Source organism: Papio anubis, chromosome 12 (genome assembly GCF_008728515.1).
Source record: "Papio anubis isolate 15944 chromosome 12, Panubis1.0, whole genome shotgun sequence".
In the NCBI taxonomy this organism is placed as follows: Eukaryota; Metazoa; Chordata; class Mammalia; order Primates; family Cercopithecidae; genus Papio; species Papio anubis.
The window spans coordinates 23,075,242-23,102,343 of NC_044987.1; the positions used below are offsets into that span (position 1 = coordinate 23,075,242).

The following is a 27,102-nucleotide window of genomic DNA, read 5'->3' on the forward strand; positions in this document are numbered from 1 at the left end:
AGTTCTGAATTTCACGGACTTGGAGAGAATAAGACATGACCAAAATAGACAAAAGACAGACCCATGGGAGAGAGGACCAGCAAGGTCACATATCCTCCTAAGAACCTGTGAGACACTCACAGAACTGGTTCTTCATTTTATAAATGAGGAAACTGAGGCTAGATGAGTTATGTGACTTGTTGAAGGGGACACAGCGAGTGAGTGTCAGAGCCTTCATGGGAACCCACAACTCCTGTGACTGAGGCAGGCCTGAGGGATGTGCCTCTGTTTCTCATGGAAACTCCTTGGTGCAGCCTAAAGCCTTGTGATGCTGCCCCCTGCCAGACCAGGGTGTGGACTGCCAGCCACCACAGCATGGGGGCCTCCGCTGTCCTGAACTTCAGAGGCTTTGCGGGGAGGGCTTAGAGCCAGCCACGAGACAGCCTTCCCTGGCTTTTGAGTGAGTCATTTATGAAATGTGGACAGCAATTCTCCTCAAGACCTGCCCTCAAATCAACAACCTATTGGAGACAGTAATTCCTAACTTCATCAGATGAATTTTTACGGGGGGGGGGGGGGGGGGTCAGTATGCTTCAGGTCTTGTGTGGGGCACTGGAGAGGCAAAGATGAAACCTCTCTGAGAAACTGACAGAGTTGTGTGACAATTCACCATCACATAATGAACAAAGTGCTCTAAGATCTGAGAAGAGGGACAAATATTTTCTGGGCTAGGGGGTTTGTCCTTCCGGCAAGAGAGGACAGCAAGGTCAAAGGCAGGGAATTGCATGGGTGTTTGGTGGTGCTTAGAGGGCACTGGGACCAGTGGTAGGAGGGCAGTGGGTGGTGAGGCTGGAAAGGAAGGCAAGGGCTCGATTGTGGGAGGCCTTCTAGGCCTCCAGCTCTGTGGCTGAAGGGAGAAGGTGAATGCTTTGTAGGCCAGATGACAGCATGATCAGCTCTAGGGGGTGCAAGATGGCTCTGAGGCAGTATGGACGGCAGAGCAGCAAGGCCCCACGCCAGCTCTAGGGGTCATAGCCAAGGGGTCTTGACCCCAAACTGACTGAGTCCCTGGAGCCTGAGCATGTGGACCTCAGATATGCAGTGGCAGAAGGCTTCCAAACTGGGAAGGAGCCAGTAGCCAACACCCCCTACACTTCCAGACGGGGAGCCCATGACTTTTTACTTCAAGAAGCTTCCTGTTATCAGTGGCTGGGCACTCGCAGAGAGGCCCTGTTCATCCTGTGCCTACAAGCCCAGCTCCAGTCAAAGAGCACGGGCATGTTCTCCTTTCTTCCCTGAGGGTTGGCCTCCTTCTCCGTGGGCATAGCCGCCATCAGAACCAGCGCCCCCATATTTCAGCATGATTAAGCCTTGCCATTTTGGGGGTGGCTGGGGGCGAGGGGAGGGGCTATTGTGTTTCAAAATGGAATAAACAGAAAAGCAATATTAAAAGAATGAGGAGGTTGTTTACTGAGGCTTGAAGAGATGACAGGTGTTTCCTCCCAGTTGAGAACCAGTGACCCCTGGGAATCGCATTTCCCGCTGAGCAGACCCCATGGCGGGCTGAGTCCTGCCCATGCCCTGGTGGCCTGGAAGCCTGCATGGGCGCCGTGCAAAGACCAACGTTTTCCAGAGGAGCTTTTGGTCTCATCACTGGCCTGGGGAGGGCTTGACACGGGGTTCCCACAGCTTGCTCCACACCACCTTCACACCCACACCCAGCAGGTCCCCGTGGGGCCGGTGCAGGCCGTGGCTGCCCGCGCTGCGCTGTTGCTCTGTCCCAGCTGGCTGGCTCCGGGTGTGGAGCACTCTGGGCCGGGGCCTCTGGGGCGCGCACAGTGGGGTGACAGGCAGCCTGGCTGCAGAAACGTTGCACCCGTGCCTGAGGTGGGAGGATGTGATGACGCGGCCCACGCAGCGGGAACCCAGGCCTTTAAAAAGCCCAGGAAACAGCCTCAGCGCAAGCGGTGGCTCCACTGGAGGAAAACACACCCCGGTCTCACATTAAAGAAGCCAAACTGTCGGCTTCAAAGAGAAAAGGCAACATCCTGTCACAGGCCATGCTCTGGCAAAAACGTAAGTGGTTTGGCTGTGGCTGTCAGACCCAAGCCAGCGCCAGCAGGGCCGGGCGATCACCGCTTGGCCTGGAATTGGGGAGCTGGTGGTGGAGGAGATGGGGTCACGGGGGAGAGGGGAGGGGGTCTAGGTTCCAAGCCCGGGAGTGGGGAGCGGGGAGGTGGGCGGGATGGAGCCTGGTGGAGAAACTAGCCTGTCAGAGGTGATGCTGATTTTCCAGGCTGGAGGGGAACGAACTAGTGTTCCAAGGTGGGACGGCTCAGGGTACCTCCGCTTCTGTGCATGAATCACTGTGGTGAAGAAAGGGCAATTTATGATTCACACAACAAAAGCCAGATGTGGGATGGGTTTGGTGTTTGGAGGGAAAAGCCATGCAGTTCTTTACAGGAGGGGCTTTATTTCCATAAGTAGCGGCTCTTCAGCCTGCTGTTGAATTCCCTGGGCCTGTTTCTAGCTGAGTGACTTAGCTTTCTGCCAGGGCGTGACTTGTTCCTGTGGATACCCTGGGAGGAGTGGAGACCTGGCTTGGTGAAGCGTGTCCTCACTCGCTCCACTGTCTTGCCTTTCGTCATTCTTTTTCCCCCTCTGTGACAAGGCTTGTCTATCCCACTGCAAAGGGAGCAGTGGGTTTATCTTTGGCCTTGATTTTTATCCCTGGAGTTGGACGGAACAACTTTGAACTTTATTTTTCTTTATGTGGAGCAAACAGTGACTTACCTTACTAATAACTGAAATAATACAGATTATTTACAACATTCTTTTCATGAGGTAAACGAAGTCAACTCATTAGCTCTGAGAGTTGAACCTTATTGGGGCTTAGTTCTATACTTCCTCAAGCAAGAAGAATGACAAAAAATTGCTCTTTCGCTTAAAGATTCTTAGTTCCTTAAAATGGCTTTTAATTAACTTAAGTACGCCGTGCCTCAAGCAAACTTAATATAAGAGAATCTAGATTTACAGAAAAAGATAAATTAGGGAGTATGTTTATTTTATGGAAAGATACTCAATTGGATCCATTAAAGTTCTGAAAATATAACTTCATTGATTAAAATGTTACACTGTCACCTTATCACCAATTTACTCTCTTTGCTTTATATCTTATGTAAATTTCTCTGGAATTAAGCTGATTAACAAGTAACACAGAAGAGTGATTTCAAAATTTCTCAGATTGTGAAGACCCACCATTGTTTGGTATCAGTAAGATCCATTTTTTAAAAAATAAAGGGAAATGAACTTTAATTTGGGTTTGAGAGTTATGGACTCCTTCCCAGATAACTAGGAATATTCAAGAATGGTTGGCATGCAACTATTACCAACAGGCGATGGGGCAGCGGCAGCCTATCCTTCATGGGACCATGGCAGCTGACCCTGTTGTGAATGCTCTGTGGATGAGAGCAGGTGGGCATTCATCTCTTTACTGGGGGCTCCTAAGCATCTGTGTGTCTTTACACTTAGGGCTGCATCATTTGATTTTTGTGTGAGCCCCTGGAGGGAGTTTTGCCTCAGCTCCTGCCTTCTATGAGCAAGTCACTTTCCTTTTTCTCAATCCTTAGATTTTTCGTATGTGAAGTGGGGGTAAAAATCATACCCACTCTGAGGACCTACCCTTAGTAAGTGAGGTGCCACTGAAGTCATGTTCATTGCTCTGTCTGCATCAGCCTCTCAGCCTCTGAGATATGAGTTGCTTCCCTGCATTCACAATCTGCCATATTCTCCCCTCTTGGTTCCGTACTACATTTTTTCGTTTCTAATTCCTTCTAAGAGATGAACAGACTTTTTCTTTGTTTTTTTTTTTTTTTTTTGAGACAGAGTCTTGCTCTGTTGCCCAGGTTGGAGTGCAGTGGTGCGATCCTGGGTTCAAGTGATTCTCTCCCCTCAGCCTCCCTAGTAACTGGGACTACAGGTGCCTGCCACCACACCCAGGCAATTTTTTTGTATTTTTAGTAGAGATGGTGTTTTAGTATGTTGTCCAGGCTGGACTCAAGTGATCCATTCGCTTCGGCGAGTGGTGGGATAACAGGTGTGAGTCACCGTGCCTATCCCCCAATTTTTTTAAAGGGGATGCTGGAGGGCATGCTTCCTGCTCACACTCTGGAGACCAGTCAGATACAGAAAAACTCCATTGTAAGGGAGACCACATTGTAAGCTCATCAATGGAATAACTGGGGTGAATGTTTCCCCATGTTCAGATGAACACGAATCAAAATTATCTTGAATTGTCTTTTAAGCCTTAAAGGAAAAGTAGGAGAGACCCTGGGCTCTGGACCCATCCCCTTAGCCCGAACCCAAGTATGTGGTATAGAGGGCACCTGGGTGACTAAACCCTGTGGGAAAATCAGTAAAAACAGGGCAGCATGTCAGCCCACTTAGAATCACCCGGTGGAAGGGCAGGGTTTGAAATCAGACACCAAGAGTGCTGAAAGGGCACTTTCTTTTTTCAGAAAACACCCTCGAGGCATGAGCTGAAATGACTGTACTATGGGGTTCTGGAAAGGGTTAAGAAAACATTCACTTTGTGAATGTTACCTCCTCCCTACCTAGCCCATGACCCTAGTTTGTGGACTAAATGTGAACCCTGGCTTTTGGTTAAGATTAGAGCATAACGTGACAAAGCCCAGAACTGCTGGCACAGAGAAGTAGAAATCTTCAAGCCCCAACCAATGGGTGTGAGATTTGCTTGATGGGCCAACTGGATGAGGAAGTCACTCCATCTGTAGATTCTCTCCCTGGGTTCTGGACTTGGACCTGCTGGTCAGGTGTAGATGTGAAGCATTACTATCCCTCCCCAGCTAGTAGTGGAAATAGCAGGAACCTTGGAGGGAGACCGGTCTGGGTTTGAAAGTTGACTGTGCAACTTAGTTCTTTTTTGTGAGAAGGAAATTTCCATTCATTTCCTCATCTGGGAAGCGGGAATTCTAATTCTGCCTCCCAAGGTTTTTGTGAGAATTAAAGTAGAGAATGTAGGTAAAATGATAGCAAGTTTCCTGCTAAGTAGTGATAGTGGTGAGTTAGTACCTTCCGTCCTGGAAACCTCCTGTGGGCCCATCTTGAGTGATCAGTGTTATGTTAAATTTGTATAACCTTTTCCACACTTTGATTAGAATAGTTAAAAAGCCACAGTCTATGGGCGCCTGTAGTTCCAGCTACTCGGGAGGCTGAGGCAGGAGAATGACTTGAACCCGGGAGGCGGAGCTTGCAGTGAGCCGAGATGGCGCCACTGCACTCCAGCCTGGGAGACGGAGTGAGACTCCGTCTCCAAAAAAAAAAAATAATAATAAAATAAAAATAAAAAAGCCACAGTCTAAATATTCTTGGGTGATAGGATATTGCAAAGTTTTCCAAGGATCTAAAATAGGGGTCTGCAAACTATGGCCTCTGTGCCAAATCAGGCCTATCACCCCATTTGTAAATAAAGTTTTACTGGAACACAGCTATGTTTATCATTTGAATATTGTCTAGGGCTGCTTTTGCTACACGGCAGAGTTGTGTAGTTGTGATAGAGACTGTGCAGCATACAAAGCCTAAAATATTTACTCTCTGGCTTATTATAGAAAAACATTGCCAACCTCTGGTCTCAGATGATTTGCTTGGTTCTTCAGGCATTCATTTCCTTAAGATACTCAGTATCCTGGAGTTGTACAATGCCAACACCAATGGAAATAAAACTTGCAGCCAATTCATTAAATAATTTGGACAATGCCCCAAATTGATTTAATTGAATTTCTTCCTTAAAAGTGATAGGACTGTGTATAATAAACTGAACTCCATTTGTTAGAAAGTGAACAAATTCAACAGTTGCTTTTTATTGTTGTTGTTTGTATTAGGGAATAATCTACATGCTAATCAAAGGCAGGCTTGACTGATTTTCTTTGGACTGGCTCATTGTCTCGGTGTCCTGTAGACTTGACCTTGAAACAGGAAATAAATCGTATCCAATTATTATGTCATGGATATGCCTTTGCTTTCAGACAACTTGAACAGAGCAGAGATTTAGGAAACAGAAAAATTAAGGCCTTAAAATTCTCATCAACATAGAACTCTGCTCTCCAGATTTACTCTAGGGTTCCACTAAAGAGCCAGCATTTTTTGGGAGGCAGTTAAAGATAAGTAAAATGTGTATTATACATACAATTTTTGGAAGCCTATCTCCCACATAAATTTAAGCACAAGATATAATGAGAAGGAATTTAGGTTTCTGGACAACCTCTAATATTTCTATTATATGTTACAACCTTTGCTTATTTAATAAGCCTAGTGAGCACCTTTACTTCTTACCAAGTTGATTCCATTGATTCAGCAGTTCTTTTTTTGAGATGGAGTCTTGCTCTGTCACCCAGGCTGGAGTGCAGTGGTGCAATATCAGCTCACTGCAACCTCTGCCTCTGAATTCAAGCGATTCTCCTGCCTCAGCCTCCTGTGTAGCTGAGATTACAGGCACATGCCACAATGCCTGGCTAATTTTGCATTTTTATTGGAGATGGGGTTTCACCATGTTGGCCAGGCTGGTCTCAAACTCCTGACCTCGAATGATCCACCTGTCTTGGCCTCCCAAAGTGCTGGGATTACAGGCGTGAACCACCACACCTGGCCAATTAATCAGTTCTTGCTGTTAAGGGCAAGTAGAATCCAAAAGAGAGACACAAATTCACATGCACCTTCTGGAGGTGAAATAAAGGACAAACGTCAACAAAACACGCAGATTTAATTGGTAAAAGAGCAGATGATGCTCTTGATGGATATTTTACTTACTGCCCCTTACATTTATTTACTAAAGAAAATGCCAGATTTGTCCTCAAAGTTACTGACTCAGAAGTTTTGAAAGCTCTCTTCCAATTCACACTTGAGATTCCGTTCTTTCATGAGGAACCAAAAAAAAAAAAAAAAAAAAAAAAATCAAGTTTGCCTACACTTGTTCATTAAATGTGTGGACATTTAATTCATAAAGAAGTCTTGTAAATGTTTGCTTTTAACTTTCCCATTACAAAGTAAGTGTTTTTTCCCCCTTTGACATCTTTCTAAAGTAGTTTATTTTCCCTCTTAATGAAGATGTTCACCAATTTCTTATTCTGAGCCAACCAAACCAAAGTTGGCTAACTGATTATGAACATTAACATAATTCTCACCTTTACGAAATGCTTAGTAACACTCTAGTTTTCTCGTTTTTGTAGAACTGCTTGACAAAAGTGAGCCTACCTGGGATGGGGAGGCCTTCTCTGAAACACTCTTGTCCTGCTTGTGTGATGCTGGGGACAAAGCACTGTCCTTGAAGGCAGGAGCCAGGGTTCTACTTTCCATTCTAAAGATAATTAGGTGGGAGACCTTAAGCAAGCCACCTAACCACTTGGGGTCTCAGATCTTCTAGTGTTGGAATGGACTTGCCTTTTCCTGGCTAATTTTCCTAGAGATTGAACTTGATTGAGGTTCGTTTCCAGCTCTAATTGCTGAGTTTTCCTGAGTGTTTATATAAAAAATAAATACACATTTTAAATCAGAAGTCCTTAATTTGATAGATGGGATTCTTATGTCTGCTTAGGTAGCGTTTTTCCACGTTGGCCACACACTGGAATTCTCTGAGGAGATTTAAGAAACACAGATGCCTGGATCTCTACCTAGAGCTTCTGATTAAATTGTCCTGGGCATCGGAGGGGAGCTGCAAATGCCTCCCAGGGGGGAAGGCTGAGAACTGCTGACCTGGAGGTTGAAATGGATGGCTTCTAATAAACCTTTGGGCATTACTAAGAGCAGAAGAATGCTCAATTCGTTTATCAGTGATAAACAAACATCTTTGGGGGATGGAGAACTTATTTGGTGCTATGCAGTATACAAAATGTTCTGTTAGATCAGTCTGGATTACATTTGATTGCTGGTGAAGAGACCTGAAATAACATAGATTTAAGTAAGACAGTGGTGTCCTTTCTCTCACATAAAAGAAGTCCACAGTACGGTGTTCAGGATAGTATGGAGTCTCACGGTGCCAACATCATCCCACACTCCTTCTGTCTTTCTAATCTGCTGTCCCTGGCATGTGGCTCTTGTCCTCAAGGTTTTTTTCACAGTTGCCATTGTAACTCCAGCCATCACATCTGTGATCATCACATCTTCGGACAAGAAAGAAGAAGAAAAGGGAACAGCAAAAGATCATGCCTCCCAATCGCTGCCCCTTCTCCCTGCCCAACACGCAACTTCTGCTGACATCTGATGCCATTTCTACCCACAAGGGAGAACAGCATAATTGTTTAACTGGACACCTTGCCACCCTCCATAATGCAGGGGTTGTTAGAAAGGAAGGGAAGGCGGATGTTGAGTGTAACAACTGCCAGTCTTCACTATGCGTTGAGTGCATTATCTCATTTAATCCTCATGAAAACTCCATGAAGCAGATTCTATTGTAAGGTCTGTGTTATAGATGAGGAAACTGAATCATGAAGATTAAGTTAGTAACTCTCCCACAAAGCAAAATTCATCTGAACAGACCTCAAGTGTTGGCCTGCTAAGCTGTCCTGTCTGCCTGCCACAGTGCCTGTCTCTCTCACAGTGCTTAGGAGGTACTCCTGGTAAAAGCACAGGCCTTCCATGTCAGATAAGGGACCAATGGCAAAATGAGGCCTGGAGACGGTAGTTCATACCATGAGAACTCATTTTGATTGTTTAACATTTACTTCAGCTTACTTGTTGAAGAAAACAAGGCTCTGCTTGCTGCTGTGCCTCCTCTGGGGGACTCTTTGAAGACATTTTAGCTACAATAAAAGGTTCAGAGAAGGACCTAGAGTTTGCCCCCAAATAACCCAGCCCTACTGTTTTCTGGGCAGTTTTAGTAGAGAGCCCGATGTGGCAGGCAGCCTTTGCTGGGAGCCAAGGCTTCTGCCTCCTTGGCACTTCCTTCACTCTGAACTTTCTAGACTTTGGAAAAGTCAGACTGCTCCTTCATATCTGCGTGTCTGTGTGTGTGTGTGTGTATGTTTAGGTGGGGTATGGAGAGTAAGGCGTCCAGAGTAGGGTTTAACTTTGAGTTAGAGAGTGACACTTCTGTTCTTTCTTTGCCTTTAGTAGTTACAGTTTAGCTTCTGGGGCAGGTGGATCTGAGGTTGAGTCCTAGGTTTATGCCTTTCTGGTTGTGTGACGCTTTCGTCCTTCTGCCACCATTTCTTTATAAGTATGCACCAGGGGTGTGACTCTTACTTTACGGGATTATGGTAGGGGTTTTCTGCTGTGCTTGGCATTAAGTAAACACTCAATAAATATTAGTTGCTGTTATTATTTTCCCATTCTGCCACAATCTACCTCTGAAGACAAAGGTTATGCCGGCTAATTTTAGATTACAATTTGTACGTCTTCTGAGTTCTGCATTTCTTGTGAAATGGCAGGCCACATATCTCCAGTCTTACAACTTGTAGTGGGTTAGTGATCAGGGTTACTTCTGATGATTAATCTGACCATTCTGTGATCAAACTTGGAACTCGGGTCACAATTTTCCTACCGACCTTGTAAGGTAGGGTGGCGGCAAGGCTTGTACTGACTGGCAAACTTGTGTTTGTTTTTTTAATTCACAAGATTGGACTGAGTGTTTGTAATCCAGTTGTGAGCAGAATGACACTTGAAATATGCAAGAAATAGATACCGAAAACTGAAACAACAATGTGTGGCCTCCTTTTCTTAGTAACAGTTTCATTAGTACCACTTTCTGGGAAGAGCTGGTCACCAAAAAATTATAAACCAGAATCATTCTCAGACCAGGTGCTGGGACAAAAAAGGATTTGACCAGTCTTAAATTGAATTACTTTTTAATCCACTAAAAAGAGCCATACGTTTCACTGGAAGAGAGCAAGCATACAGGACATTGTTAAAACTTTCCAGGACTAGGAAATGCTGAGGTGACAGAAAGGAAAGAAAAGAAGAGAGGCAAGAAATTTGACAATAGGAGCAAGTCTTAATGTCAGACGAAAGGCACACCAATTCAGGAAGGAAAGGAATAGAAGGAAAATCAACCTTCTCTTCATCATCCCATGCAGGTATGCATCCCTCTAGGCATCCATCCAATAATGGAATTATTTCCAGCTAGAGAAACCAACCAATGAAATAAATGATCTTCAGCAGAAGGTGGGGACGATGGAATCAGGGAAGGTGTCATGGAACATATAGAATGGGTTTGGATCCTGAAGAATAGATGGTAATCAGACTTCTGGCTTAGATCCTGGAGTGTGCAGATGTATCTTAGGACATAAAATATTAGTACTGGGAAGAAAATCCAAAGATATCTAGACTGATATCTATATCATTTTTGTTATAAACTCCCTTATTCAAATCTAGTGTAAAACTTCAGTATAAGAATAAAAATGGTGCTGTTTTGGGGGGATATCTGGAGCTCTGATTGCTCATGTTCCCCCACATTTCCCTGCCGTTCTCACTCTGTTGGCACCTGCGCGCACCACAACTATATTCCAGGGTTCTTCAGATCACAGCTGGATCCCCCTGACCTGGCCAATCTACCCCTCTTTTTAGCAAGATCCCTGCTAGCTGGTTACACAGAGTGGCAGTGAGTGGCTGTGAAACATGTTGCATTGGTCTTCATCAAACTTTGAAGCTGTGAAAACTATGTGTTCAGTCTTTGTGGGTCTCTTGTGAATAAGGAGGGGGTAAATTCCTAAAAAACTGACCAAATGACTTCTTTCTCAGGCTTGATACTAACAACCACTCCCCTTCTCCTATGTCCATCCTAAAGGAATCCCTTGCATCATGAGAGCCGTTGGCTAGTAAAGCTGATTATGCAGAAAGCTCCTCTTGACTGGCCGTGTTGTCTCTCATGAATCCATTGTTAGGGCTACTCTCACTCACGTAGGCTGTACCCCAAGCCACCATGAGCCTTGGAGCTTGGGCAGTTGGGTCTGACTCCAAATACAAAACTAATGCTGGGGTCTGAAAAGTCCATCCTCCAAGGAAGTGGTCCTTACATGATGGTCTCAGGAAAAGTTAATTTTTTTCAATAAAGCTCTCTTTGGTCTTGAAAAGCCAAAATTGGATATTGTTTGAATCAAGGAACAAAAAATCGGATATCCATCTGCCTCCTCCAGCTGCCTAACCACAGGTTATTCCCATCCTAGCTCAGTGGGCAATTCTAGATTCCAGTCTTGATCTAATAAGGAAAGAGCCAGCCCTTTCCTTTGCTCCATCCCTCACTGGGGTGCTGCCTTGTTATAGAATTGGAATTGGGGTGGCCACTGGGGTAGGTGGACTCTCCTCATTCACCTTCTGATCTGGGACGGTAGGTCTGGAGCTCTTTTTAGGCCCTTTCTCTCTCCTTCTGATGCCCCACTCTCAGCAGAGCTGAGGCAATGCCAAATATGTAATCCAGGAATCTGCTTTGCTCTACAAGGTGATTAAACTCCCATCTATGGGCACTGAAGAGCCCTCCCTTGCCCATTGCCGCATTTCTATTCCATATGCGATATGTGCTCCTAGTTTTCTAGCCCCCTTGAAGGAGTATCTACAACACAGCCTCAGCCATGGCTGTGTCCCTGGCCTTTAGGCGATACGTATAGGTTCCTTAAGGGGCTGTATCTGAGGTCAGGACAAGGGAATGTCATCATATTCTGTCTGCAGCCTAATCACTGCCATTCACAAATATCCAAGGTTTTCATTTCTAGTCGTCCTTTTAAAACTCAAATCTGCTGCAAACCTAATCTTCTGGTGACTGCTGAAGAAAGAAGTCTTCTGCTCAGCTCATGGTACTTTTTATACAAGGCCATTTCCAGGGTTTGGCATCTCCTGTCTAGGACTGCTGTATGAAAGTGAGGTCTTTGACCAGCCCCTCTGCAGCATCATTGGCCTCCCTGTCTCCTAAGTGGGGGTATCTTGCTGCCTGGGGATTCCAGGTACCTGAGAGATGAATTCCAGGAGCATAGTGAAGGCAGGTAGAGACACGCCTTGCAGGCAGCAGAAGGCCCTGGGTATGCTGGAGACAGAGACATTCAGTATCAAGATATAGCTGAATGGGGGCAAGTTAGGTCACTGTGCCAAGGCTACTTCTCCGATGACAGATGGGCCATGGATTGTTGGCTGAGATCAAAGGAGAAAAGGCTGTTTGTTGGGAGCACATTATGCACCAGGTGTTTCATTGTGTTAATCTCCTACAGTTCTCATGATAACCCTTTGAGACGGATATTATTACTTTCATTTTGCAGATGGGAAAACTGAGGCACACACTGGTTAAGTGATTTGCCAAGAGTCACACAGGTGATAAATAACATAGCAGACTTTCTAAACAAACTATAGAAATGATCCCTGAAAGTATAGTCTTCATAGCAGACTTTCTAAACTAGGTCTAGTCCCAAACTATACCACACTGCTTCTCAATGACAAGGATTTTAGTGTTGCACTGCGTCCTTCTTCTCCTCCCGGTTGAAGAGTGCCCTCAATTAGATGAAGGCAGGTTATGACTTCATCAAGGGTAGCTCTAGCCTGGCACAAAAAGCTTCTGCAAAGTTGAATCTTAGCAAGTCACGCTCGAGACTCGGCATGGAAGCTCTGAAACCTGCTGATTTCCATTTTAGAATCTGAGTTCCCTGGACTCCTCTTCTCTTGATGGGCCAATCAGCCAAGATAGGATAGGACCAGCTAGTTACACACCCTTAGGATTCACTCAGGACCTGTCACTTAGAGTGTCTGGGACAAGGGTCTGCTCATGGTGTGGCCTGAGCCTCTGGCCCCAGACCAGCCCCTCTGCATTGGAGACAGAACAGTCATATCTCTTGCACTCTCCTCTATACAGTCTCTACAGACTTGGGGCCCCAATTTGCTGCTTGTTCAAGCCTTACTAAACCAGGTGTAGGTGGAAACTATCCAAACAAGACAGAACCACTTCAGTTCTGAGGCAGATGCAACTCTGTCACAGTTTGTAATTCTAAATTTGTTTGTGCAATTATTTGATTAAAGTCTGTGTACCCCACTAGGCAAGATTGTAAGCTCCAAGAGGGCAAGAACCTCATCTGTTCTGCTCAGCAAGTACTTGCTCAGTGAGTGCTCTGCCAGGGGTCTCTTGGTCTTGTCCCCTACCCTGGGACACAGTGTATCTGCGATGGGAACCCTTTCTGCTCTGGTGACCCCAGTTTCTGTAAAAGGCAGGCAGATGCAGCTGCTTTCTCAGGTGGACCTGTCCGCTGTCATTTCAGTCGAAAAATACCAAAAATAAAACCTTGCGGGGAATTGTTTGGGTCTCTCAGTTCTCGTCACTCCTCATGTGAGAAGGCTGCTGACAAGATTCTCGTGGACTGATCTTTCCTCTCTTGGCTGGGCAACAGCATTTCTTGGGGAACTTGGCAATTGAGGGAGACTGGATCAGGGTAGTCCAAGTCCAGACTTTAACTGGAGCAAGGAGGGTTAGGACGGGGCCGGGAATCATTTGATGATTGACCTGCAGTGTCACTCAGAGAAATAAATGGGACTTGCCCGGGCAGGGACGAGGCAGGCAGTGAGGCGGAAGTGGACTGCACTTGGAATCACAGGTCCTGGGCTTGGTTGAGGACACTGTTACTTATAAGTGTAGTCCTCGGGCAAGTCACTGAACATCTCTGAGCATCTCTTTCCTTCTCGGTAAAGAAAGGGAGGGGAAGAGGAATACGTTGTAGTGAGGCCCCATCTGCAATCATTAGCATCAAAATCTCTATGGAACATCATGCAAATAGGAGTGTGGTGATTTCAGAGTTCCGGAGAGTTAAGAATGTGACCAGGAAACACATGGACCTTTGCCACCCATTCATTCAACAGACCTGAGTCCCTGGGAACAGAGAATGGGTACAAACAGCCTTTTGTGCTTGACCTGATCTGCAGGAGGCTCAGAGGAAGGGAGATGTGGTGTGGAAGGTACGGAGAGTGCCGGGGAAAGGATCCCTGGGAGTCGTGCCTGTGAGGGAAGGGTTAGAGGGCCGCTGCCACATGGAAACCTCTTGCACTTGAGGCCTTTGGCTGCCCCCACCTGCGGTTGTGGGGTGGGACACCCAGAAGTTTAGGGACAATCCAGGTAATCCTGAGGCCTCAGGGTGTAAATGCTCAGGTCTGAGCTTGGTGGAGATGGGTGGTCTCCTGTGGGTCAGCGGGCTCTTGACTTCAGCCTAACACAACCTAGAGGGATCTCTGTGTGACTGCCCTGGGGGTCCATTCCCTGCTGGCTATGACGTCCGTTAAGTAGGAATCACTCGGACCCTAGACCACTTTGGTCTGGGGCTCTGTGGCTCTAAGACTGAACAACCCTCTGCTGTCACCCCCAACATACCTTAAGAGTGTCCCCTGGGTCCCATTGTCAGGGCTGCTCTTTCTAGGTCCTGGTGGCTTGCCTAGGTCTGGGGAAATTCTCAATGACCGTGGCCCCTGGTTCAGCCTTTCCCAGGGGACCTTCCTATGGTTAATGAGTGAGCTCTTTGGGGCTGATGGGAAGGGATAGTCTTTTAGAATGGGGGACTCAGGGAGGGCACATGCCACCGTCTGTTCCTTTATCTTCTCCACCCAGACCAGAGAATGTGAGGTCAGCCACCATGTTTGTGATCTGATAAAGGCATCCCAGCCTACCAAGCAAGACATTACAACTTATTCCTCGGCTGTCCAGCAGCCTTGCAGGCAACATCAAATTGTACTTCAATCATGGTTCCCCTTTCTCTCATGTCTTCCAGTCACCTGTAAAGCCACCATTTCCCCCCTGCTGTCTTTTTCTCCTGTGTCCTGGGTATCATCCAGATTGCAGGATATATGAGTGACGTGTTTGTATTTCCTGGCTGCAGGGTCCTCTCAGCTCAAATGTTAGTGAATGGAAAGCCTGCATTTACATGCATATGGGATTTCTTTGTTGGCCTACATTAAAAAACAACAACAACAAAAGGTAAACCACAATGTAGTGTAAATGAGCGGGAAAGCCTTTCTGTAGTGTGTCAAGTTCAACCTTTGACCAAAACCCAACTTCTTTCTTCCTGTTTGGAAAAATATCAGCCATTGTCCATGAATGGAAAGAACAAATTTGAAAACTGACTCAGACCGTTACCGTAAGAAAAGCATCCACATTAGTGTTTCAGTTAAAGATGTGAATAATCCTTTAGCCAACTGGAGTTAATGTTCTCTAGAAGTCCTTGGACCACAAGCACAAACAAAATTCTTTACATGAAAATGTAAACAACTCTTTTTTTTTTTTTTTTTTTGAGACAGAGTTTCGCTTCTGTCGCCCAGGCTGCAATGGTGCGATCTCGGCTCACTGCAACCTCTGCCTCCTGGGTTCAAGTGATTCTTCTGCCTCAGCCTCCCGAGTAGCTGAGATTACAGGCTCCTGCCACGGCACCCAGCTAATTCTTCTATGAAATGTAAAGAATTCTTTATATGAAAGTGACAGGTGCCAGCAACTATTGTGACTTGATTTTCAGTTAGAAGCCAGGGCAAGTTTATTGGCAATAGTCTTGAATTCCTATTGTTCAATTAGTTTTGCTACAAATAAAGAGAAAATTATATTTCTTCTCAGTGGGTCTTTTTTTTTTCTTTTTTTTTTTTAAAAAAAGAAAAACAAACAAACACTGAAGATTCAATAGCATAAGATATTTCCAGTGGTTACTTAGAGTGATCAATAGTGTGTCACTATTAACAGCGTGTCACATGTCCTTCTGGGCTAGGAGTTTTTATCTTTCAAAATGGCCTTGTGTGGCTACAAGGTTTACCTGTTTTTTAGGTAAGTTCCTAAAAAATTGACCAAGTGACTTCTTTTTCAGACTTGATACTAACAACCACTCCCTTTCTCCAATGTCCTTCATAAAGGAATCCCTTGTATCATGAGGGCCACTGGTTAGTAAAGGTGAGAATTATCCAGAAAGCTCCTCTTGACTGTCCGTGATGTCTCTCATGAATCCATTGTTAGGGCTACTCTCACTCATGTAGGCTGCACCCCAGGCTACCATGAGCCTTGGAACTCGGGCAGTTGGGTCTGACCCCAAATACAAAACTAATGCTGGGGTCTGAAGAGTCCATCCTCCAAGAAAGTGGTCCTTACATAATGGTCTCAGGAAAGGTTATTTTTTTCATAAGGCTCTCTTTGGTCTTGAAAAGCCCAAATTAGATAATGCTTAAATCAAAGAACAAACAACTGGATATTCAGCTGCCTCCTCCAGCTGCCTAACTACAGATTATTCCCATGTTATTCCTATTCTAGATCAGATGGGCAGTTCCAGATTCAAGCCTTGATCTAATAAGGAAAGATACATTCTTCTCCTCTGCTCCATCCCTCACTGTGGTGCTACCTTGCCGATTCAAGTTTCAACCAGTCAGTTGTGAATGGAGGGTATTCTCAGTAGGTGAGATGGTGGGACGGAAATGCATGCTTATCCTGCAGCCCACCTCACCATTAGAGCAACTGTCTTAACTGTTGTCCACTCCAGTGCCTGGCCCTGGCAGCTCATGGGATGTCACAAGAGGACAATGGCTGGGAGAAGGGCCTTCTCTCAAGGGTGCCTTGGAGGCTGTTTTAGGGAATGACTGGCTTCTGACATGGGCTGTCTTAAAGTTACCCCAGAAGAGAAGTTACCATTGACCAGGCCCTAGGTGTTTGCTTAGCTCAGAGCCATCAGGAGGGACTTACCTCCTTAGATGAGTAGCTCCTGCACTGTGGTGTGAATGTGGTCTGCAAGGTGTCATTAAATAAACAAGTGCTGACAATTTTGCATATTTCCTGGGTGATATTTTATTATACTTTCATCAAGGAACTGGAGAACCATATTTATTTAAATCAGGACACTCCATATGTTCCTAGCTTGGTGCAAAGCAGGCGCAAATGTCCACATGCAGCCAGGTTGCTGGCTGAGGTGACCAGTTTGCTTGAGTTTTCATGCTCTGCGCTCTCCAGCAGAACAGCAGCTGCAGGACTCTTATTTTTGTGATGTAGAGCATGTCTGGGTGTGTGGCAGGGGGAACTGAAATAGTCTCTGCTGACTTTTTATACCTACAGATTTTGTTTCATTGCTCATTTTGGAAAAGGGAAGCCCTTATAGGGGCCAAATTGATGGTTTTTCTGTAAATGATGATTCCCCCCCCCTCAAACTCCATTGGCTTGACTTCCAGTGGTATAGAAAGGCAACATGGTGAACTTCTCAGCCCGAAAAAGGAGATTTCCAATCAGGGCCGAGAGGCTCATGCTAAGGTGGAAAGATTTTCCTCCGTGATGGACTCTTGGATACCCACAGGAGACTTAAAAGGCCCTCAGACCACAGGATTAATGGTGAGAAAGCTTCGGGCTTTGAGGTTATACTACCTGGAGCTACAAGTTAATTGGGGGGTTATTAAAATCTCTGGAGAACTCGACTTTGGGAAATTGGGCTTCTATCTTATTATTTCAATCTCCTGGTTTATTTTCTTTAGATGTATTATTATTATTTTAAGAAATGTATTTAAAAAGTTAAAAATATTTCTTTTACGTATTACAATTTAGTTGTTTTAAAGTTAATTCAGGGATCCGGGTGCCCCAAGGTGAGGCAATCGTGATTTTAGACACACTTTTTTCCTCTCCCAAATTTGTATTTGTGGGCTCAGTTCTCATGCTGGTGGCAGTAGGCAGCTCAGTGTTTACTGTGGAATTAAAAATGTTTATTGTCGCTGCACATAGGTTGGTGTGAAAGGTACCAACTACAAGTTTCAACTTGCAAAAACACTTGGCTGTGGGCTCCTTTGGAATCGTCTTGAGGCTTCAGATTCTGATATTTCATGAGCACTTTACAAAGTCACTCTGAGAAGCACCCTCCCTCTTACCTGCTCAGTTGGAGTCAGTTACAGGTTTCCTTGGCAGCTGACTGTGGACACATGCCGGGCAGTCAGGAGACCCTTGGGAGCTGTGGGAGTCCTGCAACGGCAATAGGAAGAGGTGGGGACTTAGAGATTGCTCCACATATGGTCTGTTGTGCCAGGGCACACCTGTTGACACTGCGTTCCAAGGAAGTCCAGACATTACAGGGTGATACTCTCTGTCCACAGCACCTCTGCCAAGCGCTCTTTGTTAATTGATTTAGAAACAGTAGGAGGCAGGAAGCCCTCTCTTGACAAGATCCTGGAAGTACCCAGCTGGTCCCCTTCCAGCCAAGTGTGTGGTGTGTGCACTTTCTGGGAGGGACTGGGACCAGCAGGTCTCTGAGCCCTTCCTCAGAAGTGTACATGCAAACGAGAGGGGGCTGAGCCATACACCTGTCTCTGAGATGGTCTGAGCCATGTGCATATGAGATTGAGCCCTTCTTGTCCCTCAGCTGAATTAAGAGGGTGACCACAGTGCTCAGACCCCCAAGTAATCCCATTTCCCAAATTTCTCTCGAGTACACAATGCCTCAGACTGTACTTTATGCCTAAGGAATAGCTGGGAACCCAACTGAAGACAAGTGTGAATTGCAGGATATGACTGAACAGAACTGATATATGCAGCAGCATGGATGGAACTGGAGGACGTTATGTGAAGGGAATAAGCCAGAAACAGAAAGACACAATTCTCATACTCTCACTTGTATGCGGGAACTAAAAATTCACACAGTTGAACTCATGGAGATAGACAGTAGAATGATGGCTACCAGAAGCTGGGAAGGGCAGCAGGGGGAGTGGGAGTGGGAGTGGGGATGATTAATGGGTACAAAAATATAGTTAGATAGAATGAATATGATCTAGTATTTGATAGCACAACAGGGTGACTATAGTCAACAATAATTTATGGTACACTTAAAAATAACTGAAAGCGTAATTGGATTGTTTATAACACAAAGAAGTGACAAATGCTTGAGGGGACGGGTGCTTTATCTACCCAGATGTGATGAGTATGCATTGCATGCCCATATCCAAATATCTCGTGTACCCCATAAATACATACACTGACTATGTACTCACAAAGATTAAAACCAAAAATGCTGATGTGGCCATGGGGTGAGCCTGAGAAAGAGTGAGCAGAGTGTGGGAGGGCAGGTGCCCTGTTTGCTGACAAGTCAGATCGTACCTGGGGCCTGTGGTCATCCCCGGGCACCACCCAGCAGTAGGGAAAGTGGCAAATGGAACTTGTGCAAGAGTGACTCACCTAGAAGGAAGGTGGGGGGACTAAAACCATGTCATTTAGAAATAGCTGGAGGAATGAGAAGTCCCTTCAGACCTGGGGGGCCCCTGGTATCTCTCCTCAGATGTGGGAAAGGAATATTACTACTAATACTCATGATAATAGGAGCGCACATGTATTAAATGCTCTGTGCCAAACTCTATTCCAAACACTTCACATGCAATTCTTAAATTACCCTACAACATACATACCATTATGATCCTCACTTTATAGATGAGACAACGGTAAATGGATTAAGAATTGTGAGTTTCATTAGAAGGTAGTGGAGGGAAATACAACGTGTGTTACCATAAGTTAGCCTCAGTAGGAGGAAGACCTGTCTGACATAATATCTCCCCAAAAGGAAGGTGGAAAAGGCTGGAGGGAAGAGAATTAAAAACACATGTATCGAGCATCTACCCTATGCCAGACATGGCCTTTGGAGCTTCCCATGTATTATTTCGGTTAATCCTCACAACCACTGTGTGAGAGGAGAATTATTATTCCCATTTTACAAATGAGGAAATTGAAGCCTAGAGACATTAAATAAATCTAAGAACTTTCCACCAGTAAGTGACAGCCCAGATTTGAATACAGGTAGGTGTGGCTCTCAAGTCTACTGTCATTTGTGTTCAGAGCAAAGGTGGAGGTGCACTGGTGGCCCCGGGGCACAGAACCAGGCTGGTTCCCCGGCTAGACACTCCCATGGCACCCTGAATTTCACAAGTTGTGACACATTCATCTGCTGGTAACTTTTGTTGCTTGTCTTCCCCATTAGACTGCAAGATCTGCGTGGGCGGGGGCTGCATGGGTCCTGCTCAGCGCTGTACTCCTAGGCGCTAGAAATATTTGAAAGAATGAATGAACACCAGTAGAGATCTCTTGTTCAGACTGGGGAAGTTAAAATAAGGATAATGAAACTGCTATTGGGATGTTATCGGGAGATGCTTATGTTAAATTAGGACTGAATTATCAACGGTTGTAATCCCAGTATATTTTCAAAATTACCTGAGAGATTTTTTTTTTTTTGAGACAGAGTCTCACTCTGTTGCCAGGCTGGAGTGCAATGGTGAGATCTCGGCTCACTGCAACCTCACCTCCCAGGTTCAAGAGATTCCCCTGTGTCAGCCTCCCAAGTAACTGGGATTACAGGCATCTGCCACCACATCCAGCTAATTTTTTGTATTTCAGTAGAGACAGGCTTTCACCATGTTGGTCAGGATGGTCTTAATCTCCTGACCTTGTGATCCACCCACCTCAGCCTCCCAAGAAAGATTTTTATGCATACAGATTCCTAGGCCCATATCAGCCCACTAGAATCAGACTCTTCCCGGAGCAGGACCTGTACCTGCACATTGCATCATTTCCCGGTTGATTTGCTACCTGGCCAGCTGAGGGACCTTGGAGGATGGGTCTGAAGTCCAGCTGAGATACTGGGATTCCTGACCCCCTTCATCTGCCTCTGGGGCTCACTTCCCACTTCCTGTTGCCTCTTCTCACTTCCTGTTGCCCAAGCTTCTCTCTGCCTTCTGGGCTTCAAGGCCAGGCCTTGCTCGAGGCTGGAGCCTGGAGGGAGGTCTGGTGCGGAGTCAGGCATGGGACCTTATCAGCTGGGTATTTACTGAGCAAAGTTCAACCAGGGCAGCGCTGGAGATCCGGGTTTAACAGATACCTAGGCTTCCGGGACTTTGATTCAGAGCCCAGGTCCCTGGGGCCCTTATCGGTGGATAATAATGGGCTCCCTGTGGAAGTCCTAAGGGCTAGTATTTCTTGGCTTACCCAGGCCTGCTCTCTGAGAGCCCAGGGCCCCTAGGCCACAGGCTGTCTAGGTGGACAGCTTGTCGCTTCCCAGCCACGGCTGCTTTTCAATTGCTCTCCCAGGCCAGGAAGGGCCCTATGCACTGGCTCTTACTTGGTCAATGCTTTGGTCTCCTGGCTTTGACAGCAAGAGGGGAAGGAAACCTTCCCTCAGCAGCAGGTGGATACTCTCTGGCCCCAGGGCACACGGATCTCCCTTGGGTAACTGTCCCATGCCGTGGAAGTCACCAAGAACCTGGGAGCCACTTGCGTTCATCCTAAAGGTGTAGGAGAGATGAAGGGAAGACAAATGGCAGCATGTCTTAAAGAATCACCCAATCGATTAATCAATAAGTATCAACTGAGCTTAAAACGGATGGGCATGCCACTGGGAAGATATGGAGAAATAAGGTACAAGAACTCCCTTGAGACGTTTATAATCTAGTTGTGGGTATAAGACACTTCCATGACAAAGAATAACTGTTACATAACTGAATTTTTTGAATGTCTATGCTGTGTTTATTTGAGGCATATACTATTCTACCAATATGCCACATCAGGTGACTTCTCTCCATATTCCTTTGACAAAGAAACTGAAGATTAAGAGGCACAGAGACGTTTAGAACTTGCTCAGGAACACACAGCGAGGTGGTGGCAGGGGCAGGATTTGAGGACTGTGCCATCTGGCTCAGAGTCCCTGCCCTTCCCGCTGTCCCCTACTGCCACCTGATGAATACTAATCAGATCTGGAAATGTTTGAGAGGCTGTAGAATGTGGAAATTCCTCAGGCTGCAGGGGTCAAGCAGGACGGCTGCACTTGGTTTGGGTCAGCAAGAGTCAAGAGGTTGGAAGAAGTGAGAGGGAATTCTGACCGTGGAAAACCTCAACCACAGATGAGGAGGTGAGACACGCAGGAACACGTAGAGAACGCAGACAGACCTTCTAGTTGGAGTCAGGGTTTGTGTAGTAGAGAGTGTGCAAAGTGGTGAGAAAAATGGGTTCGGATCTCATTCTGAAGGCTTCCCAATTCTAGAATAAGAAGATGGGCCTTCGTTGTCTGGGTGCAGGGGGCCTACAGAAGGTTTGGGAGTAGGAGGAGTGACAATGCTGGAGAAGCATTCTAGGAAGTGTCACGTGATTCTCTGTGTTCAAGCACAACTTAGGGGAGCAGACAGATCCATGAGGAAATGAGCACTTTAGGGTGTGGGCTCGTCTGAGAAGGACCATGGGCTCCAGGGACATTGCTTTTCACAGCCACAGCTCCGGAGCAAGCCCCGGCCCCGGCCCGGCCATACCAGGGCGTCCGCGTGAAGGAGCCAGTGAAGGAACTGCTGAGGAGGAAGCGAGGCCACGCCAGCAACGGGGCAGCGCCTGCACCTACGGCGGTGAGAGTGTGTGTGTGAGAGGGTGAGTGTGTGAGACAGAATGTGTGTGTTAGAGATAGTGTGAGAGTGTATGTGTGTGTGAGGGAGTGTGTGGGTGTGTGTGAGAGTGTGTGAGTGCATATGTGTGACAGTGTGTATGAGTGTGACAGAGTAGTGTGTGTGAGTGTGAGAGAGAATGTGTGTGCACGTGTGTGTCAGCGTGTGTGAGAGTGTATGTGTGTATGAGGGAGTGTGTGAGAGAGTGTGTAGAAGAGTATGCGTGTGAGTGTGAGAGAGCGTATGTGTGAGCATGTGTGAGAGTGTGTGTGAGAGTGTGTGAGAGAGTGTGTGCATGTGAGAGTGTGTGAGAGTGTGTGTGAGAGTGTGTGTTTGTGTGTGTGTGAGACTGTGTGCGTGTGTGTGCAGGCAGACGGGTTGGGAGGTGACCAAGGGGATCAGGCAGGAAGGAGTGCAGGTCGCATGGTGGAGGCTGCCAGGGATAGAGCCAGGGTGGAACAGCTGGGATGAGGGATCAGAGGATTGGCCCACTGAACACAGCTACTGTCAAGGCCTGAGTGAGCGAATGACTCACATACCCTGATGTGAGTTGGGGGCTCACCCTGAGAAGAGGAAGACACCAGCTCCCTGAGCACACAGACTTCCTGCTAAATGGAAACACAAATCCCTCAAGTGTAGGTGGTGATGGTTGGGATACCGGGTGGGGTGTTTTGTTCTAACCAGAGCATTTCCTACCTTCTACTCTCCTGCCCTGAGGCCCTCTGGACAAGTTCCCTGCACAGGGCCAGTTGGCAATGGCTAAACACTGACCGTGGTCTTCTCCTCTCCCCTCTAGGTGGTGCTGCCCCATCAGCCCCTGGCGACCTACACCACAGTGGGTAAGAGTGCCCTGTAGCCCTGGTGGCCCCCAGGCCTCTCATCTGGGTGGCATCTGCAGTTCTGAAATTTCCTTCTTCCCACAGGTCCTTCCTGCCTGGACATGGAAGGCTCTGTGTCTGCAGTGACGGAGGAGGGTGCTCTGTGTGCCGGCTGGCTCTCCCAGCCCACTCCGGCCACCCTCCAGCCCCTGGCCCCATGGACACCTTACACCGAGTATGTGCCCCATGAAGCCGTCAGCTGTCCCTACTCAGCTGACATGTATGTGCAGCCCGTGTGCCCCAGCTACACGGTGGTGGGGCCCTCCTCAGTGTTGACCTATGCCTCTCCGCCACTCATCACCAATGTCACGGTACGTCACACAAAGGCAGAGCTGCACCCGCCCATGCTGAGTGCACCCTTTTAGAACCAGAGCTGACTTCCCGACCCTGATCTTCCTTGCTATTGATTCTCAGGATAATCAGGTCATCAAAGCTTGCCTTGTCCTCCATGGAGGCCTGCTCTGATTCTCATTTGCTGAAATATCTTTCACAAAGATATCTCACAGCCTCTCTTGTCATCCTTTCTGCTCCTCAGGACTGGGGAGGTCTTCTCTGATTCCCTGTTCTAAATCTCCCCAGCTTCCCTGCAAGCAGTGAGTCTTGGTTTTGAGTTGAAGTTTTTAGTGAATGGGGTACCATGTGAGATCTACATGGGGTCTTGTGTTGGAACCAGGCTTTCCTTTCTATTCAGATAACTTAGGGAGTGATCGTTCACTTAATAATGGGACTTAACAGAAGATTTCTAGGCTGAACAACAGGTGATATTTTTGATGGCGTCAGACCCACTTGTGGGGTAATTTTTTAAAGTTCTGTCTCTATTGTCAGATTGCCTGTGTTCAAATCCCTGCCCCTTCACTTATTAGCTATGTGACTTAAAACTCTCTGAACCTCAGTGTCTTCATCTGCAAAATGGGAATACCAAGAAAAGGGTCATTGTCAGGTTCAAGTGAAATAATGCATGTGGAGGGCTTAGCAGTGTCTGGCATACAGAAATCACTAATATATATTAGTTATTATCATCATATCAAAATCTGCTAACATTAACTAAGGGCCTGATGGGAAAGGAAGAGCCTCTTCCCCCGGGAGTGAAGGAAGGAGAGGAAATAGATTTATATTAATGGTGCCTATTTGACTAAAGGAATGGGAATTTTGCAAGTGTTCAAGGGCAAAAAGACCTGTGGTTACAGCTGTATTCAGCTCCAGTCCAGGGAAACCATGAGAAGTAGAGCTTGGCCTTCAGCAGTCCTAGAGCCCACCTTCGATGGTGGAGCTTGCTTTGGTCCACCTTGTCTCCTCCATTTCCCTCCAGGGTCCAGTGTCATCCTGATGCACCTGCCCCTGCCTCCAAGCACCTTCTATGAAAGGCCTGCAGGAGCCCTTCCATCTCAGGTCCACCTGCTACCCAGCAAACCAATTTTGGAGCCTGGATGATGATAGATGAGAAGGAGTTAATCCAACTCCCTCTCCCAGGCACCTCATTTCCATGTCAGGGAGCCTGGGGAGAGGGTGGTGGGTGGAGGACTCATGGTTTCCAGCCATTTCATTACCAAGGATTCCTTTCATTGTTTATCCCCTTTCATCATCCCCACCTTTTGCTTTGAAAAGTTCTGTATATCAAACAAACGGTATTTATTAAGAATTAATTTATTTGTTTTGCCATTTTGTGAATTAACTCATCAAAGCTGTCTAGAGCTATAAGTCCACACTCCTGATCAGCAGAGATAAGACCTGCTGTGGTGCTGAGTGGATGTAATTCTATTCCCCAGCAAATAAACCTATAGTTGCAATAGATTTGTACAGGTGTATGACTGGGAAATGTAGAATTTCCATCTGGATTTTTGAAAGCTGGGAATTATGAGGCTTTCCCGGATTCTGTCTGGTTTCAGGACACTGGGATAGGGACCACTGGCTTACACCTCAGCCCAGATTTTGGAAGGCTGGAAGGCCTCTGAGACCATTTCCAGCTCTATCATTCTATGCAAAAACACCCTAAAATCTTGCTACTCAAACTCTGGTCCCTGGACTGGCCACATTGGAGTCCCCTGAGATCTGATTAGATATGCAAAATCCCAGACTTCTTGTGCCGGAAGCTACATTGTAACAAGATCTGCAGGAGGTTAAGAAAAGCCTTGCCCTAAATGATTCTAACAGTTTGCTGTCAAGACACAGTGACAATAGGAGCAATATGTGACAGGAGAGACGGGGATGGTAGGGAGAGATTTTGGCATCTCTCTCATGAATCCATGCAAAGAGCATCCTCTTCTATCTGCTTTCCTCAAGTGTGAAAGAGAAGTAAGAATCCAGGCCCCGCCTCTGTTGCAGGCCTGACCTGAGGTTTGTGAGGGAAGTCGCCCGCGCAGGTGAGAGGTATGACTCGTAGAGCAGGCAGGCAGGAGAAGGATTCTAACCCTTGGAGGGTCATGGTGGGTGCCCATAAGTGGGACAGCCATGGAGATCAGCTCAGAGACAGAGGAGGATGAGGATGTGGAAGGCACCAGGCAGCAGCAGGAAGCAAGGCCAAGTTTGCTGACAAAGTAGTGCTTCCCCCAGCTGGGGATGGCCAGGCTTCCCCATGCTGGCCATTACTAGAGGCGACAGAACTGTGTTGGCTCATGGGGACCTCCAAAGCTGTTGTGTGGAGCCTGGACTGTCTTTGTGTCTGGGCAGGGTAGTGGCCACCTTCCAGATACAGCTGCCAGGCTATGGTTTAACATGTATTTTCACAGATTTTAAGGTGCATTTATTTTTCACATTTTAAGATCTCTGAAATAGAAATGAATTTTGTATTCAACGAAACCTGGAAAATCCTCTCTAATTGGCTTAACCCAATGAGTTCATTACTATTTGTATTCTATTTCGTAGATGAGAAAAATGAGCCTTCCAAGCAAGAAGTGGCCTGAGCAAAGACATATAGCTAGGAAGGGTCAGGGTTGGGGCTGCGGTTGAAGTCTGCCTGGCTTCTCCCTTGGGGGAGACTTTGAGCAGGAGGAGGTGGAGTCCCATGAAGTGAGAAACTAGGAAAGGGCAGAGTTGAAGGGGGAGATGGAGACCCCTCTAAGGGCAAGGATGGGTGGGTGGGTCTCCCAGGGCTGCTAACCCTCTGTCCTGTGTTTCCCTGTCACAGACAAGAAGCTCCGCCACGCCCGCAGTGGGGCCTCCGCTGGAGGGCCCAGAGCACCAGGCACCCCTCACCTATTTCCCGTGGCCTCAGCCCCTTTCCACGCTACCCACCTCCACCCTGCAGTACCAGCCTCCGGCCCCAGCCCTACCTGGGCCCCAGTTTGTCCAGCTCCCCATCTCTATCCCAGAGCCAGTCCTTCAGGACATGGAAGATCCCAGGAGAGCCACCAGCTCACTGACCATCGACAAGCTGCTTTTGGAGGAAGAGGATAGCGACGCCTACGCGCTCAACCACACTCTCTCTGTGGAAGGCTTTTAGGGGTGGCTCCCACCTGAGTCCTGTTCCCTGAAACTGGGATTTGAAAATGAGCCTGGAATTGAGCCCCGAATTCAAGCTTGTTTGGAGTAGTTATTTGATAACTACACTTTCTACACACAGCTAGAATTGTAGACTTGTAAACCTTCCTTCCCTTCTTCCTTCCCCTCCCTCCATCCCTCACTTCCTCCCTCTCTCCTTCCCTTCCTCCTTCCCCTCCCTCCCTCACTTCCTTCCTCTCCCCCTCTCCTTCCCTTCTTCCCCTCCCTCCCTCTTTCCTTCCCAACCCCTTCCTTCCTTTTCCTCCTTCCGTCCCTCCCTTCCCTCCTTCCTTCTCCCTTTCCTTCCCTCCCTCTCTTCCTCCCTCCCCCTCCTCTCTCGCTTCTTCTTTCTTCCTTACTTCTTTTTTCGATTCTGTCCCATTTTGGGAGGTAATTATAG

The 27,102-nt window shown here is 46.8% G+C and overlaps 1 protein-coding gene across 2 annotated transcripts; it reads left to right on the forward strand.

The window, feature by feature from the left end:
- Positions 1-334: 334 nt before the first annotated feature.
- POU2AF1 (POU class 2 homeobox associating factor 1) lies at positions 335-26,732 on the forward strand. 2 transcript variants are annotated; one of them, XM_031652982.1, is made up of 5 exons: positions 1,559-2,055; positions 22,181-22,311; positions 23,144-23,186; positions 23,271-23,536; positions 26,350-26,732. In XM_031652982.1, exons 1-5 carry the CDS (start codon positions 2,040-2,042, stop codon positions 26,662-26,664), a joined length of 771 nt encoding a protein of 256 aa, XP_031508842.1. In that variant the 5' UTR covers positions 1,559-2,039; the 3' UTR covers positions 26,665-26,732. The 2 variants fall into 2 exon arrangements, with proteins under 2 accessions (XP_031508843.1, XP_031508842.1); XM_031652983.1 differs by lacking the exons at positions 22,181-22,311; positions 23,144-23,186; positions 23,271-23,536; positions 26,350-26,732 and adding an exon at positions 14,823-15,254 and having other exon boundaries at positions 335-2,055.
- The last annotated feature ends 370 nt before the right edge of the window (positions 26,733-27,102 follow it).